Here is a 14,294-nt window from a genome sequence, read left to right on the forward strand (position 1 = left end):
CAGAAAGTGCATCCTGAATTCAGGAATCAGCAAAATGTTCTGGGTGTCTGTGAGCACCATCTGAGGCTACCATGTAGATCCTCCACTTGCCCCCTATGTCCAGATCTGCCGAGGCCTCAGAATCCTCCTCCCCTTGCCAAAGTAAAAGTGCAGGCTGCGTGCAACTTCTGTTGGTTTTTGCTCACCCTTTCTCTGTGGCCCGGTCCCACCATGACCAGAAGCATGAGTCTGCTGGGGTTGCTCCAGCAGCCCATCTGAGGGACTCATCCATGGTTTCATGCTGAGCCATGATGTTTGGGTCAGTGCTGTGCCCTTGACTCTTTGTTGTCTGAGATTGATCGCTTTTCCCAGGAGGACTGTAAAATCCAATCTAGCCCCCAGCCTACCCTACTTAAACACCCAGACTGAACTAGACCTGGGGATGGATCTGGTTTGGGAGACCTATTAGTGTTTTAGTGGAGGAGACACTGGATTATAGTGTTACTGCTCTGGCTACTAGGCCAGAATCACAGATGTTACCTTCAAAATCATTTTCTTCTTCTTCAGCCGTCTCCCATGCCTGCCAGTTAACCTCCCAATCAGGCTATGCCATCTCCTTGACATCCCTCATGTCTAATTCCTTCCATCCAGCCTCACTGCTTCTGCTGCAGTTCACCTCGCCTGCCCCTGCCTACACAACTGCTTTTGTCTCCTCTCTTCTCTCTCTGCCACCAGCCTTGCAGCCTAACTATTCATCCTCTTCTCATCTGATCTGGTTGTTTCCCTGTGGAAAGTCTTTCAGTGGTTCCTTGCTGCCTAAAAATAATGTGCAGATCCTGTTATATTGTAAATCAGAAGACGCCTTATCAATAAGCCAAATTTATTTGGAGTCCTGTTCATTTTCGCTAGCACTAGTGGGCCCAGAGAAACTCTTGCTTCTCAAATTCTGGGGCCCAATATGGTGGAAGTCTTTTCAATTTATATGTTTTTCAGCTCTTTGTTTTCCAAATTTGGAATGAGACTTCCGGACCTTCTGAAAAAAAGTCCTGTTTGCTGGGACAGGGCCTTGAGACCATATCTCAAGGCCTGGCCTGGTGCCAGCACTGACAACTCTGTCTGGGGCATATTTTATGGCCTCTCTGGAATGGGGAGTAGCCTTATTTCCCCTATTATTTAAGCAAGCAAATGTTTACAGAAGCCAGAATAGCAGGGTTAAAATTTTGAACAGCTGTTTTTACCCAAGATGGAGGTTACTATGCTTCAATCGGTGGTGCATGGCTCTTCAAGATCTGCTGTCCCTGCTCTCCACCCTTGGTTCTCACGGCCCCCAGCAGCACTGTGGGCTCTCACCCTTCAAATTAAAAATACCAAATGGTTACATGCTTCCTTGCCTTGGTTCTTCTTGCAACCTCTGATTCAAATACAGCTGATGACTTCCCACTGATCACTTCTTTATTGTCACATCCTCTGTGAAGGCATTTTTACCTCCACAAAACCCTTCACCTTTCCGATAGATATTACTGTTCCTTCCTCTTGCCCTCTTGGTGACTTTAGCCCGTTCTTTCACAATATCGGTAATGATTCAGTATATTTGGCTCACATGTCTCTCTTGATCAAGGATACCAGGTCTTTTCTCTCCAAGCCTGGCATATAGTGCCAAGCTACATGGTAAGTGCCTAATAAATATGCATTGAATAAATAAATGGCGAACTGGGCAGTGCTCTTCTAAAGCCTGACCGCTTTGGCTCTACATTTCAGGGATCATTTCATCAGGCCTAGGAACTTCCCCACCCCTGAGGGCAACACTCAGGCCTACCGGACCCACCCCAGAGAGAACAGAGAGAGACAAAAAGGAACCAACAGCTCCCGCCTCAGGAGAAGATCTTGGTTAGTATGTCAGTCACTTCCTCCTGGAAACTTAGCTACAAAATACTCAAGGATTTCCAATTAAGGGGAAAAGAGTCTCAGCTCTGGATCATCTTTGTTACTTAATTTTATGATTAATATGATTCTTTTTAGTTTTAAAATAGTACTTATTTTAATGCTTTGGCATAGAATATACTCCTTCCCTTCACAGACATAGAGGAAAGTACCTAAACTTTTTAGGAAAGTCTTCCTGAGAAGATATAGATTACCCAGTGCTTCTTACTAAATCACATCATTATAATTACATACGCCTTGTTTTTTTTTTTGTTTTTGTTTGGTTTTTTTTTAAATATATTTTATTGATTTTTTACAGAGAGGAAGAGAGAGGGATAGAGAGTTAGAAACATCGATGAGAGAGAAACATCGACCAGCTGCCTCCTGCACATCTCCTACTGGGGGTGTGCCCGCAACCAACGTACATGCCCTTAACCGGAATCGAACCTGGGACCTTTCAGTCCACAGGCCGACGCTCTATCCACTGAGCCAAACCGGTTTCAGCACGCCTTGTTTTATTAATAAGCATTAGCTGCTTGGTTGTAATCTTTAAAGCTTCATTTATTACATTGTAGAATGCCTAAAGCAGGACACAATTAAAGACCTTGTATTGCAGTTGATGTGAATAATAATAAAAAAAAAAAGAAAATCAAAGTTGTGAACAGTTGACTAGGAGGCATGTTAAATATTTATAGTCTTTACTACTTTTGATTGTATTGTGAAGCTTTATCTTTTGCCAAAATTGTTTATTATACTCCATTCTCAGGTGATATAACTGACTTTAGCTCAAGTCCAACAAGAGAAACTGATCCTCTTGGGAAGCCCAGATTCAAAGGTATGTCTGGCTTCAAATCTTAATTTTGACAAGGCTGTTTGGTGGGTGTATCAGTCAGAAGTTGCTATGCCACCCAACACCTTAGTGGCATGCATATAAGGATTTACTTCTCATATGTGTTCAAGTCAGCTTTATGATGATATTAACAAATGCGGGTCAGTTGATCTAGGATGTTCTTGGTTGGGTGGTTCTACTGGGCCTCTGTGCGTTGGGGATGGGCTTCTCCTCATCTGTTCATTCTAGGATGAAGGACCAACAGTGACCCAAAAGAAGCCATTCTCAGGACTATACAAAGTCAAGAGAGGGAGAATCCAAATACACAACCACATTTTAAGCTCCTTCTTGTGTTATACCTGCCAATATCTATTGGCCAAAGAAAGTCACATAGCAATGCTCAAATCAAGAATTGTGCAAGTACACTTCTTTCATGGATATAGAGAATATTTTTGAACACAGGAGAGATGTAATATGATATAGAGCCCAGTATTTCCTTTTGTAATATTTTGTTCTGAAGTATATAACTTGATAAATTTTTACTTATGTATATGCCCTGAAGCCACCATCACAATCAAGATAATATCACTTCCAAAAGTTTATAATCCCTCTCACTCCTCCCACCCAACCTATAGTCCCTAGGTAACAGCAAATCTGCTATACTATAGGTTAGTATGCATTTTGTGGAATTTTATATCAATGTCTGAACTCTTTCTTTTTTAATCTGGTTTCTTTCACTCAGCATAATTATTTATCCATGTTGCTGCTTTTATTAATATCCCTTTTTATTACTGCCTAGTATTGTATTGTATCCTATATAATAAAACCCTAATATGCAAATTGACCGAACCGGGGAATGACCAGTGGAACAACCGATCACTATGATGTGCACTGCCCCCTCCCCCAGAGGGAGGTGACTGGCGGTGGCGATTGGGGGGCAGGGCCAGCCAGCAGGCGGTGCCAGGACACCAGCCAAGGCAGGTGCCAGTGGAGCCCTCCCAATAGCCCCACCCGTCGATTACCCCACAGATGGCCCTGATCGCCAGCCAGGCCTAAGGACCCTACCCTATATATTGGGAACAGTCTCTTACATTTAAAAATTAAAACCTGGCAAGGCTACTCTAACACTGAAAAAAACAAGATGATGCAGCGATAACATGCATGGACTCTGGCTTGCGCATTTTGTGGTCAGACCTGATTCTGACACTTATAACTGTGTGACAAAGCCAATTACTTAACTTCTCTCTGCTTCACTTGGGGAAAACGGTACTACTGCCTCAGAATGATCTTGTTATGTACTACTTTTTATAATCAGGGCAAAAAAAATGTAGCTGCCCATACAACAGCAAGATGCCTTTCACCTGTATGAAAAGTATGGTCAGTGGTGCATGCAGTGTCCCGGATTGCGAGAGGGATGTCCAACTGCCAGTTTAGGCCTGACATCCCCTGAGGGGGTCCTGGATTGCAAGAGGATGCAGGCCAGGCAGAGGAATCCTGCCCCCCATGCACAACTTTAGTGCACTGGGCCTCTAGTAGATATATAATAATTTAAGTAATCCTGTTCATGGCATTTGGGTTTCCTCTAATTTTTTTTTACATTAATATTAAATCTGCTATGACCATTCATAAGTTCGTGTAGACATACGTTTTCATTCCTTTTGGACAAATTCCTATAAGAGGAATGACTAGATTATATGCACATGTATAGTTAAAATTTTAAGAAACTGCCAAACAGTTTGCCACAGTAGTTGTATTATTTTACCCTCCTGTCAGCAGTATATGAAAGTTGCAGTTTCCCTAGGTCTTTGCCAACATTTGGTGTGGTCAGTCTTTTTCATTTCAGCCATTTTAATGGTGTGTAGTATCTGATTGTGATTTCACTTTGCATACCCCTAATGACTAAGAATGACAAACATCTTTTCATGTCCTTATCTTCCATCTGCATATCTTTATTGGTGTGTCTGGTCAAAATGTCTGTCCATTTTTTCTTATGGAGTTGCTTATTTTATTAGCATTGAGTTTTGGGAATCTTTATATTTTCTGGGTAGGAGATATTTGTCTGATACATGCTTTGCAATATTTTCTCCCAACGTGTGGCTTCTCTTTTAATTTTAATGAAGCTTGCTTTATAAATTTGTTTTTTTATAGATTGTATTTTTGGTGTTGTCTTTGAGAAATCATGAACTAATCAGAGGTCATAATGACCTCCTCTGTTCACTTCCAGTTTTCTAGTTTTACATTTAGGTTCTATGACTATATTGAATCAAATTTTGTATGTGAAACAAGCTAATTTTCTTGTTTATGAATACCTAATTTTTCTGGCATCATTTGTTAGGAAAAAAAACAACTATTCTTTCTCCACTGAATTTTATAGTATCTTTGTCAAAAATCAATTGTATATACACTGAGTGGCCAGATTATTATGACCACCTGACATTTATAGGCAAATTAGCTATAATTTCACGCTGAAGTTGCTGGAGGGCCAGACCATTATATAGGGAAGCAGGTTGTTTACCACGACAGTAGAAGTGATTTTTTTCTGAAGATATGGGTAAACAACGCTATTTAACAGCCTTTGAACGTGGGATATATTTGAATATGAGTGGCCAGATTATTATGACCACCCCATCAGTACTTCATTGGGCCACCTTTTGCCTTCAATACTGTGGCGATTCTTCTTGGCATTGACTCCACGAGATGTTGAAAGGTGATGCGAGGAATCTGATACCATGCCGGATGAATAGCACTGTCCAGTTCTGTGAGATTTGATGGTGTGGAACCAGCTGTCTGATGGCTCTTTTAACTTCGTCCCACAAATGCTCAATTGGATTGAGATCTGGTAATTGTGGGGGCCACCTAAGCAAGGTAAAGTCTCCCTCACGTTCTTGAAACCACTCCTGCACAAGACGAGCACCGTGGCATGGCGCATTGTCTTGTTGGAAGAAGCCATCTCCATTGGGATACGCCATCAACATGATAAGATGAACTTGATCAGCAATGATACGTAGGTATGTTGTGCTATTCAGACGTTGATCCACACGAATTAAAGGGCCCAAATCATGCCAGGAAAACATGCCCCAAACCATAACACTGCCCCCACCAGCTTGAAGGTTTATACTCATGCATGTGGGGTGCATGCTTTCATGCTGTTTCCGCCAAATTCTCACTCTGCCATCTGCATGATGCAACTGGAAACGTGATTCTTCGGACCACATGACTTTTTTCCAATGCTCGACTGTCCAATCCTTGTGTTCCTGTGCGAATTGGAGATGTTTTATCTTGGTAACTGCAGACAGCAAAGGTGTTCGAACAGGCCTTCGGCTTCCATATCCCATAGGATGCAGTGTACAGTTAATTTGCCTACAAACATCAGGTGGTCATAATAATCTGGCCACTCACGTTCAAATATATCCCACATTCAGAGGCTGTTAAATCGCGTTGTTTACCCATATCTTCCGGAAAAAAATCACTTCTACTGTCATGGTAAACAACCTGCTTCCCTATTTATAATGGTCTGGTCCTCTAGCAACTTCAGTGCGAAATTATAGCAAATTTGCCTACAAACTTCAGGTGGTCATAATAACCTGGCCACTCAGTGTATATATGGAACTATTTTGGGGTTCTCCATTTTATTGCAGTGATCTACTTACCTTTACACCAATACCACAATGTCTGGATTCCTGTGGGTTTATAATAAGTGCTGCAATCAGGTTGCATTAGTTCTCTAATGTTGTTCTTACTTTTCAAAGTTGTGCTGGTTATTCTGGGACCTTTGGGTTTCTATCTGAATTTTAGAAACTGGCTGGTGTGACTCAGTGGTTACAGTGTCAGCACAAGCACCAAAGGTTATCGGGTTCCATTTCCAGTCAAGGGCATGTGCATGGGTTGCAGGTTCAAATCCCTAGCCCTGGTCAGTGCTCATGTAGAAGGCAACCAAACAATGTGTCTCTCCCATTGATCTTTCTCTTTCTCTCTCTTCCTCTCTCCATTTCTCTCCATCTCCCTTCCTCCCTTCCACTCTCTCTAAAAAGAGGCAATGGAAAAAATACCCTCTGGTGAGAATTTTTTTAAAAATAGCCTGCTTAAGTTTCTATTAGAATTGAGAAAAATTGACAGCTGTACAATATTAACTCTTCCTGCCTATGAACATGGTATATTTCACCAATTACTTAGGTCTTCTTCAATTTCTCTCACCAATGTTTTATAGTTTTCTTTTTTTAAAAAAAAATATTATTTTATTTATCCCAGAGAGGGAGAGGGAGAGAGAGATAGAAACATCAATAATGAGAGATCAATCTGCTGCCTCCTACACATCCCACACTGGAGCTTGAGCTCGCAACTTGGGCATGTGCCCTGCCTGGGAATCAAACCCTGACTTTGTGGCTCATAAGTCAACACTCAGCCACTGAGCCATGCCAGCCAACCTGTTTTATAGTTTTCAGTGTATAGAAAATCATAAAAGCATTTGTTTTTATTTCTAATATATAGAAACACAATTGATATTTGTGCAGTGATCTTGTATCCTGCACCTTGCAAAAACTCATTTAGTCGAGTTTTTGTAAATACATTGGATTTTTACATACAGAATCATATTATCTGAGAGTAAAGTTTTACTTCTTCCTCTCAATCTTGGATGGCTGTTCTCTTGCCTTATTGTACAGGCTGAAGCCTCAGTAAAAATATTGAATAAAAATAGTGAGAATGGACATCTTTTTTTCATTCCTGATCTTATGGGGAAAACATTTAGTCTTTCACCATTAGGTATCATGTTACCTGTAGATTTTTCATAGATGCCCTTTATTGGGTTGAGAACATTCCCTTCTTTTCCTACTTTGCTGTGAAATTGATGTGGGTCTCTTTTATATCTTAACTTTTGACCATATGGATCATCCTATACTAGAGGCCCAATGCACGAAATTTGTACAAGAGTAGGCCTTCCTTCCCCCAGCTCGGCACCCAGGACCTGGGCTTCCCTCGCAGCCCTGGCTTCATCTAGAAGGATATCCCGTCTAATTAGACCGCCTGGCAGAACTATCAGTCGCTATGACATGCACTGACCACCAGGAGGCAGATGTTCAATGCAGGAGCTGCCCCCAGCCCTCAGGCCCCAGGCCAGCCAAGGCGGGTCTCCCCAATTGCTCCACCAGTCACCCCGTAGAGAGAGACAACCAGCGGTGGGGGGCAGGGCCGGTGAGTGGGTGGCACCAGGACGACCAAGGCAGGTGCCAGTGGGGACCCCCTGATCACTCCGCCAGTGCTCACACAGATCGGCCCTGATTGCCGGCCAGGCCTAGGGACCTTACCCGTGCGTGAATTTTGTGCACAGGGCCTCTAGTAGTAGTAATAACTGCTTTATTGTTTTTGTCTAATGATTCTAACATCTATGCAAGTTCTAGGTTGGTTTTAAATGATTTATTTTTCTCCTCATTATGGGAAATATTTTCCTGTTAATTTCATCTTGTTGGGTTCTGAATGTTTTTATATTTAAAATATTTTTTTAATTTTGTCTAGGTGCAGGCAAATTATTTGAAATCACTTGATCTTTTTGAGTCTAGCTTTTCATATTTATTAGGTGGAATCAGAAATGTGTTTAGCGTAGGGCTCATTATTGCCCAAGACTGAGGCAAGACCCTTTTGAGTATTCTTTCCCATGCCACATAAATTATGAGGTTTAAACCATGCTCAAGGGGGGACAAATTACTTTTGGATATTAGCACACACTAAACTATCTAGAAAAGTAAATTAACAAACATCCATATTATGTATCCTAGAGGCAGGATTTTCACACTTCTGGACCATCCACATCACTGCTTCCATCTAGCTGCTCTTAATGTGAGACCAAATGTCCTCAAGCAATTATATTTATTAGTTCACCTTCCCCCAACTTTACTCAAAATATGCTAAATGTCAGAGTCCTCTCTCTCTCTAGGGCCTCATGTGCGATACATTCAGAAGCCTGACAACAGGCCCTGCTCCATCACCGACTCCATCAAACGGTTTCCCAAAGAGGAGCCCCCAGAGGGGAACGCCACCAGCCCGCCGCAGAACCCACCCTCCAACCTCACCGTGGTCACCGTGGAAGGATGCCCCTCGTTTGTCATCTTGGACTGGGAAAAGCCACCCAATGACACTGTCACTGGTAAGAGCCTGGCAGAGGACTGTTACTAATGTGCTGCAGTGGGCCTGTGGAACCCTGAGTCAAACTATAGCCTGTGGGTCCTCGCTCAGGAGCAGCGAGTCCTAGCAGAGTTCTGCTGTCCCTGTGGCACATTCCTGCCGAAAGTGTCATGTGATGGGGAAAGATCATCTTTGTCCCGGTTATGGGCTCCCTGTTCATCATCCTTAGCCGATCTCTCTAAGTTGCATCTTTTCATCTCCTCTTCGAATGTTTTCATAATGGGGAGATATATCTAGTTTTTTCATTACCCAGAAAATTACAGATAATATATGAGAAGTTGCCACTGCTGACAATATTTAAATCAGTTTTCCTTTCACCAACCCAGTTTCTAGATCAACCTAGAACTTTCAAGCAGGCTAAAATTTTATTTCAATCATTTCAGGATACATGTTTTAAAAATTCTATTTCTGGTCAATTTTCTGCTTATTTCCTGAAATTTTTATTCTGCTATCCACCCACCCATTTCCTTCTAAAATTACTGTGAAAATTAAAAATCCTGAGTCATTCTTTGAACTTGTTAGATGGGAATTTAATTCTCCATAATGAACAGAATAATCCAACTAGATAGGAAGGAGAAAGATCAACGACCTAAATCAGTTTGAGAATACAGCCTGAGTACGCAAGGTTCCTGCTGCCCACGTCCCTGTTCGGGCGCCTGGAGCGGGTGGACAGGCCGCGGAGGAGCCCTCTAAGAAGCTGTCAGCAGGAGTAGAGATCCCTACACAGAGGGAGTGGGAAGTGCAAATTTCAGGCTCTGCCGAAAAAGTTTTTCTATGAATAAAGAAGAAAACAGCAGGTATATCTCCTCAGACAAACTGTCTGGGAAACTCCAGTGTAAGCAGCCTGTCTTTACTTAGCTGGCTTTTTTAAAAACCATATTTTGTAAATTTTCTTTCTCATGTAAAGCTTACCTTTGTATTGAGAGCAAACCAGTCACTGCCGGTGGCTCCTGGGGACTTGCCTAGTCCTGCTTCTTTACTTGGGACTGTGCCCATAGGTGCTAAGTCAGTATCTAAATCAGCATCAAAAAATCAATCAATCTCTAAGTATTGATTATCTACATGTATTAAAAAGTTCAAAACTTTCAATCCATATACTGTGCTAATAAGAAGTTCCTGTGGTAGTCTGAGGTTTAATTCTCACAAAACCAAATGATCTATAAAATTTCATTTGCCTTAAAGATGTGGGACATCAAGTTGGAATTGGTTAGTCTACTAGGTCTAATAATCTAATAGAGCAATTTTCAACCAATATGCCACGACAATTTTTAAAACATACAATACCTGACTATTTAGTCAGGAGCACTGACCTCTTTTCCCTTAGACTGTCAAATTAAAAAATGACAACAGCTAACACAACAGCCATCCAGTATGAACCATAAATACATAGGTCATATAAGAGTTTCATCTTATTGATCACATTGCACAATAAGAATAGGTAATTACCATTTTTTTAATCAATCAAAATTGTACCTGTTTTTGTCAGATTGGCAAAAAAATATATTTTTAGTGTGCTGCAGAATTTTAGTAATTAGTTTATGTGTGTCATGTGATGAAAAATGTCAAAAATCACTGACCTAATACATGTAATACATATTCACTTGTGTATGTCAATTATATTTTATTTTTTTAAGAGAATGATTTTTCTTTCTGGTTTATTACGTAACATTTTTTAAAAATCACATAAGCTTGTAATCTCAAAGTATTCTAACCAATTACTTTTGGAACACTGTTACCAAATGTTAATGGACTGATTGAGATCTTTCATAAGATAACAGACTTAAATAACAGCTTTCATGGATAAGGACCACATCTCATTAGCTATATTTTCTACATAAAAATAATTCTATATTTAACTATTACTCATCTGACCTGTATTTAAATGTTGGACAGACAATATACCCTAATGGTCTGTTCTAATTTTTTTTTCATTTCTGTTTATTTTTAAATTGTTAATTTAAATGTAATCTTGCTTTCAAATAAACCAGCAACCCAGATCTTATAGAAATTAATTCTCATATCACTGAAAATGATATGAAAGGAAAAGATTGAGAAAAAGAACAGAAAGAGAGTGAAACATATTCTTTATTACATGCGTTGGCTTGGTCTATCTCTCTCCATAAATCTTTCTTTTAATTGACAGACATGTACATATTCACTTCTAGTAAACACATTCAAATTCAGTTGCTTCTGCATGTCCCTTCTACACTAATGTAGAAATAGGTGACCTAAGAAATTGGCCACACACTGCTGGGGTCCTTGGCTACTTAAAGTTAAGTTGGTTATAAGGTGTTGCTTTATGATATGCCAACAGTGTGCTGACATCTATTCAAATCCCAGACCAGCTGTGTTCTAAATATGGAACTTGGGGTATATAGTTAGCCTCTCTGAACTTTAGCTTCCTTATTTGTAATGATACTCATCATTATCAGTTTATCCTGAGGATAAAATTAAACAGAATGAATGCCCAGCATAAGTCAGCAGCTGTTAAATTAATGTTTATCAGTGGTCGAAGTAGTAGGACAGGGAGAAATAGTATCACCATTACTATTTTCATGCTCTGTTGACTAGAGTGGTGTTCCCAAACTTTACAATAAATAACTTTTTCTATTAAGTGAATTTCTTCATAATAGGACAATAAAACCATTTGAAGGGGGGGGGGGGAAGACCAATTATTCAGTGTTAGTTCTTTACAGATTTCCTTATGTCTTTACTGACAATGAAATTATAAACAAAATCCCATATTTGAAATGAAGAAATATGGGCATAAATTTAAGAGACTGTCTTTACCTTCAGAAATATACTCAGAGTATGTCTACAAATATTCATTCCAAAATCAATATTCCATGTTTATAATGGTGGATTTATTAAAAGCTATAATCACCTAAAACATTAAAAATAAAAGATATATTTACAAAGCCCAAAAATATACATTTACAACACTAGAATTCTGAGAGTTCTAAACACCTATTTAATTATGAAGGTAAGTCCTAAATTCATTTTGAAAACTACAGTCTTTTAGGACTAAAATAGTATTTAAATCACTAGTGGCCCAGTGCACAAATTCATGCACATTGAAAGGAAATTAATTAGAAGAAATATTTTAATATTGCAATTCATCCTTTCTCTGTAATAGAAGTGTCAGAGATGAAAGAAAATTAGTAAAATGTATATGAAAATAATATATAAATTGATTAATAAATAAACAATAACATAACAACAAAGACATGATATAAAAAGAAAAACATGATATAAAAACAACATTGATAAAAAACAATGACTGATAAATTGATTAAACTTATTCTAACACTGAGGTCAGTGTCAAATGGTGACAAATCAATTCTTGGAATCAGAACAACCTCTCTTTTGCAGATCCTATTAATACTTCAGCTTCAACTATGTTAGGTCTCAATCTTTTGATAATAAATCTAGTACCATTACAAAAACCCCATTTACTATTAAGATTTCTCAGTAGCGTGGTGATTGCACCTACTTTCAATTCTAATTTATGACATGGCATTCCCAAAGGAGTAACACTTTTAAGAAATTCAATGAGAAAATTTTCCTTTTCGGCATCATCCATTGAATCTAGTATTATTGTCGATACACTGTCGTCTCTGAGTCTTAATGTACTATTCATTCCCCAGCCTTTTTCACCATGTGGGAAAAGAATAGGATATATCATTGCATCTAATGTAGGAAACAGAATACTGATTTGTTTTATTTTAGTGGCATTTGTATTATTGGGATCTGGTTTACAATGAATGAGCAAGTCCGTTTCAAAAGGAGGTCCTCCATCTTTGTTCCTGAATATGATGGCAACTTCAGATACACAGGGATAATTATATCTACTCAGATAACTACTACGATCGTATTTAATCACCATTGTTACTTCTGTGTGATGCTGCTTTCTTTCAATTTCAGAATGTCAACAAAAACAACCAAATTCACAATCAACAATGGTAGATTGAAACACATGCATGTGATTGGCACCAGTGAGAGCTTTATATGTATCGAGCATGCACGGGTCAACTTAGCTTTTTATAGATAGAGAATAAACTTACTTAATTAGACCTGCTTTCTGATTTAGCTAAACTTTTTCCAGCCCAGTGAAGCACCCCAACTTCTCTTTCAGGTAATTGTCAGCAACACAGCAGTAAATATCAACACGAAGCACATTATTATTATGCTTCACGCAGGGAGAACAAAGGGTAAAATATTTAACTGCATCAGTGTTTGACTATATTCTGCGCAGTGAGAAAACCTGAAGTCTTTTCAAGGTCCACCATTTCTTACTTTTCAGTCGGGTCAAGTTTCTAAACTTTCTAAATCTCTGTTTTCCAGCTAATGGAAAGAAAATAGGATTCCACCGAGTCTCCTATCTACCTACTCCAGGACTTCTGTGAGGATCAGATGAGATGAGGCACAGGAAAACGCTTCACAGACATTTGGTTACAGTGTAAAGTGTTTCCACCTGAGGCTAGTCATGGCTAGGGAAAGGAAGCCAGGTGTTGCTACTTGATGTCATTACCCAGACGGTTGGACACTTAGCATATTAGCCTTTTATATAGGTCAGTGGTTCTCAACCTTGGCTGCACATTAGAATCACCTGGGAATCTTTTTTAAATCCTGATTTCTGGGCCTCATCCTCCAGAAATTCTGTTTCTTTGTTACTAATGTTGTGGCCTCACCCCATAACAAAGAAATAGAATTTCTGGAGGATGAGGCCCAGAAATCAGGATTTTAAAAAGATTCCCAGGTGATTCTAATGTGCAGCCAAGGTTGAGAACCAGTGATGTAGATGGATCCTTTAAATTTGAAGTCAAAAGAAGATTAGAGAAGATATAAAATAAGAGTTTCAGGTTTGAAGGGCTGGGGTAATATTAAAAAGAGTAACATATAGTGGACAAACGCTCCAAACCAAAGATGTTTTTTTGAAGGTAGTAGCTTTTATGCATAACCAATTGGAATGTCGCATAAATTGTTCTTTTGATAACTAAATTATACTTCAATCTTTTCGAATGGAATCTTTCAAATTTTTGTGACCCTATTTTCAAAACACAACTAATACGGGATAATAAAAGCAAGCAACAATAATAGGTACCACGTGTTGAGCAAATAAGCACTGGCTATATATGTTCCTAATTTAATCCCACAAGCAACACTCTGAAGAGACATTATTGACATTTTACAGATGAGAAAACTGGGACTAAGATCAAGGCAAGTGGCTTGGTCTATCTTTCTCCATCAAGCCACACAGTTTCCATTTTTAAAAAATAAAGTTTACTCCCATTTAATTACTAGTACATGTTTCTAGTAAATATCCCTCCACAGCTGAGGAAAGATATAAAAAGGACATTTTGAATTCAGGGTCCTTCCCCTTTCTCCC

General features: G+C 39.4%; 1 protein-coding gene across 8 annotated transcripts in view; it reads left to right on the top strand.

The window, feature by feature from the left end:
• The window catches only part of ABI3BP (ABI family member 3 binding protein), a 260,392-nt gene that overhangs the window by 216,814 nt on the left and 29,284 nt on the right, over positions 1 to 14,294 (top strand). For all 8 annotated transcript variants that reach the window (XM_070406074.1, XM_070406069.1, XM_070406070.1 and 5 more), the window contains 3 exons: positions 1,738 to 1,866; positions 2,666 to 2,734; positions 8,658 to 8,867. In XM_070406074.1, the coding sequence (XP_070262175.1) occupies positions 1,738 to 1,866; positions 2,666 to 2,734; positions 8,658 to 8,867 (408 nt within the window). The remainder of the gene's footprint in view (positions 1 to 1,737; positions 1,867 to 2,665; positions 2,735 to 8,657; positions 8,868 to 14,294) is intronic.

Source organism: Myotis yumanensis, unplaced genomic scaffold (assembly GCF_028538775.1).
Source record: "Myotis yumanensis isolate MYYU_CA2020_CCGP unplaced genomic scaffold, mMyoYum1.0.hap1 SCAF_2, whole genome shotgun sequence".
Taxonomy (NCBI): Eukaryota; Metazoa; Chordata; class Mammalia; order Chiroptera; family Vespertilionidae; genus Myotis; species Myotis yumanensis.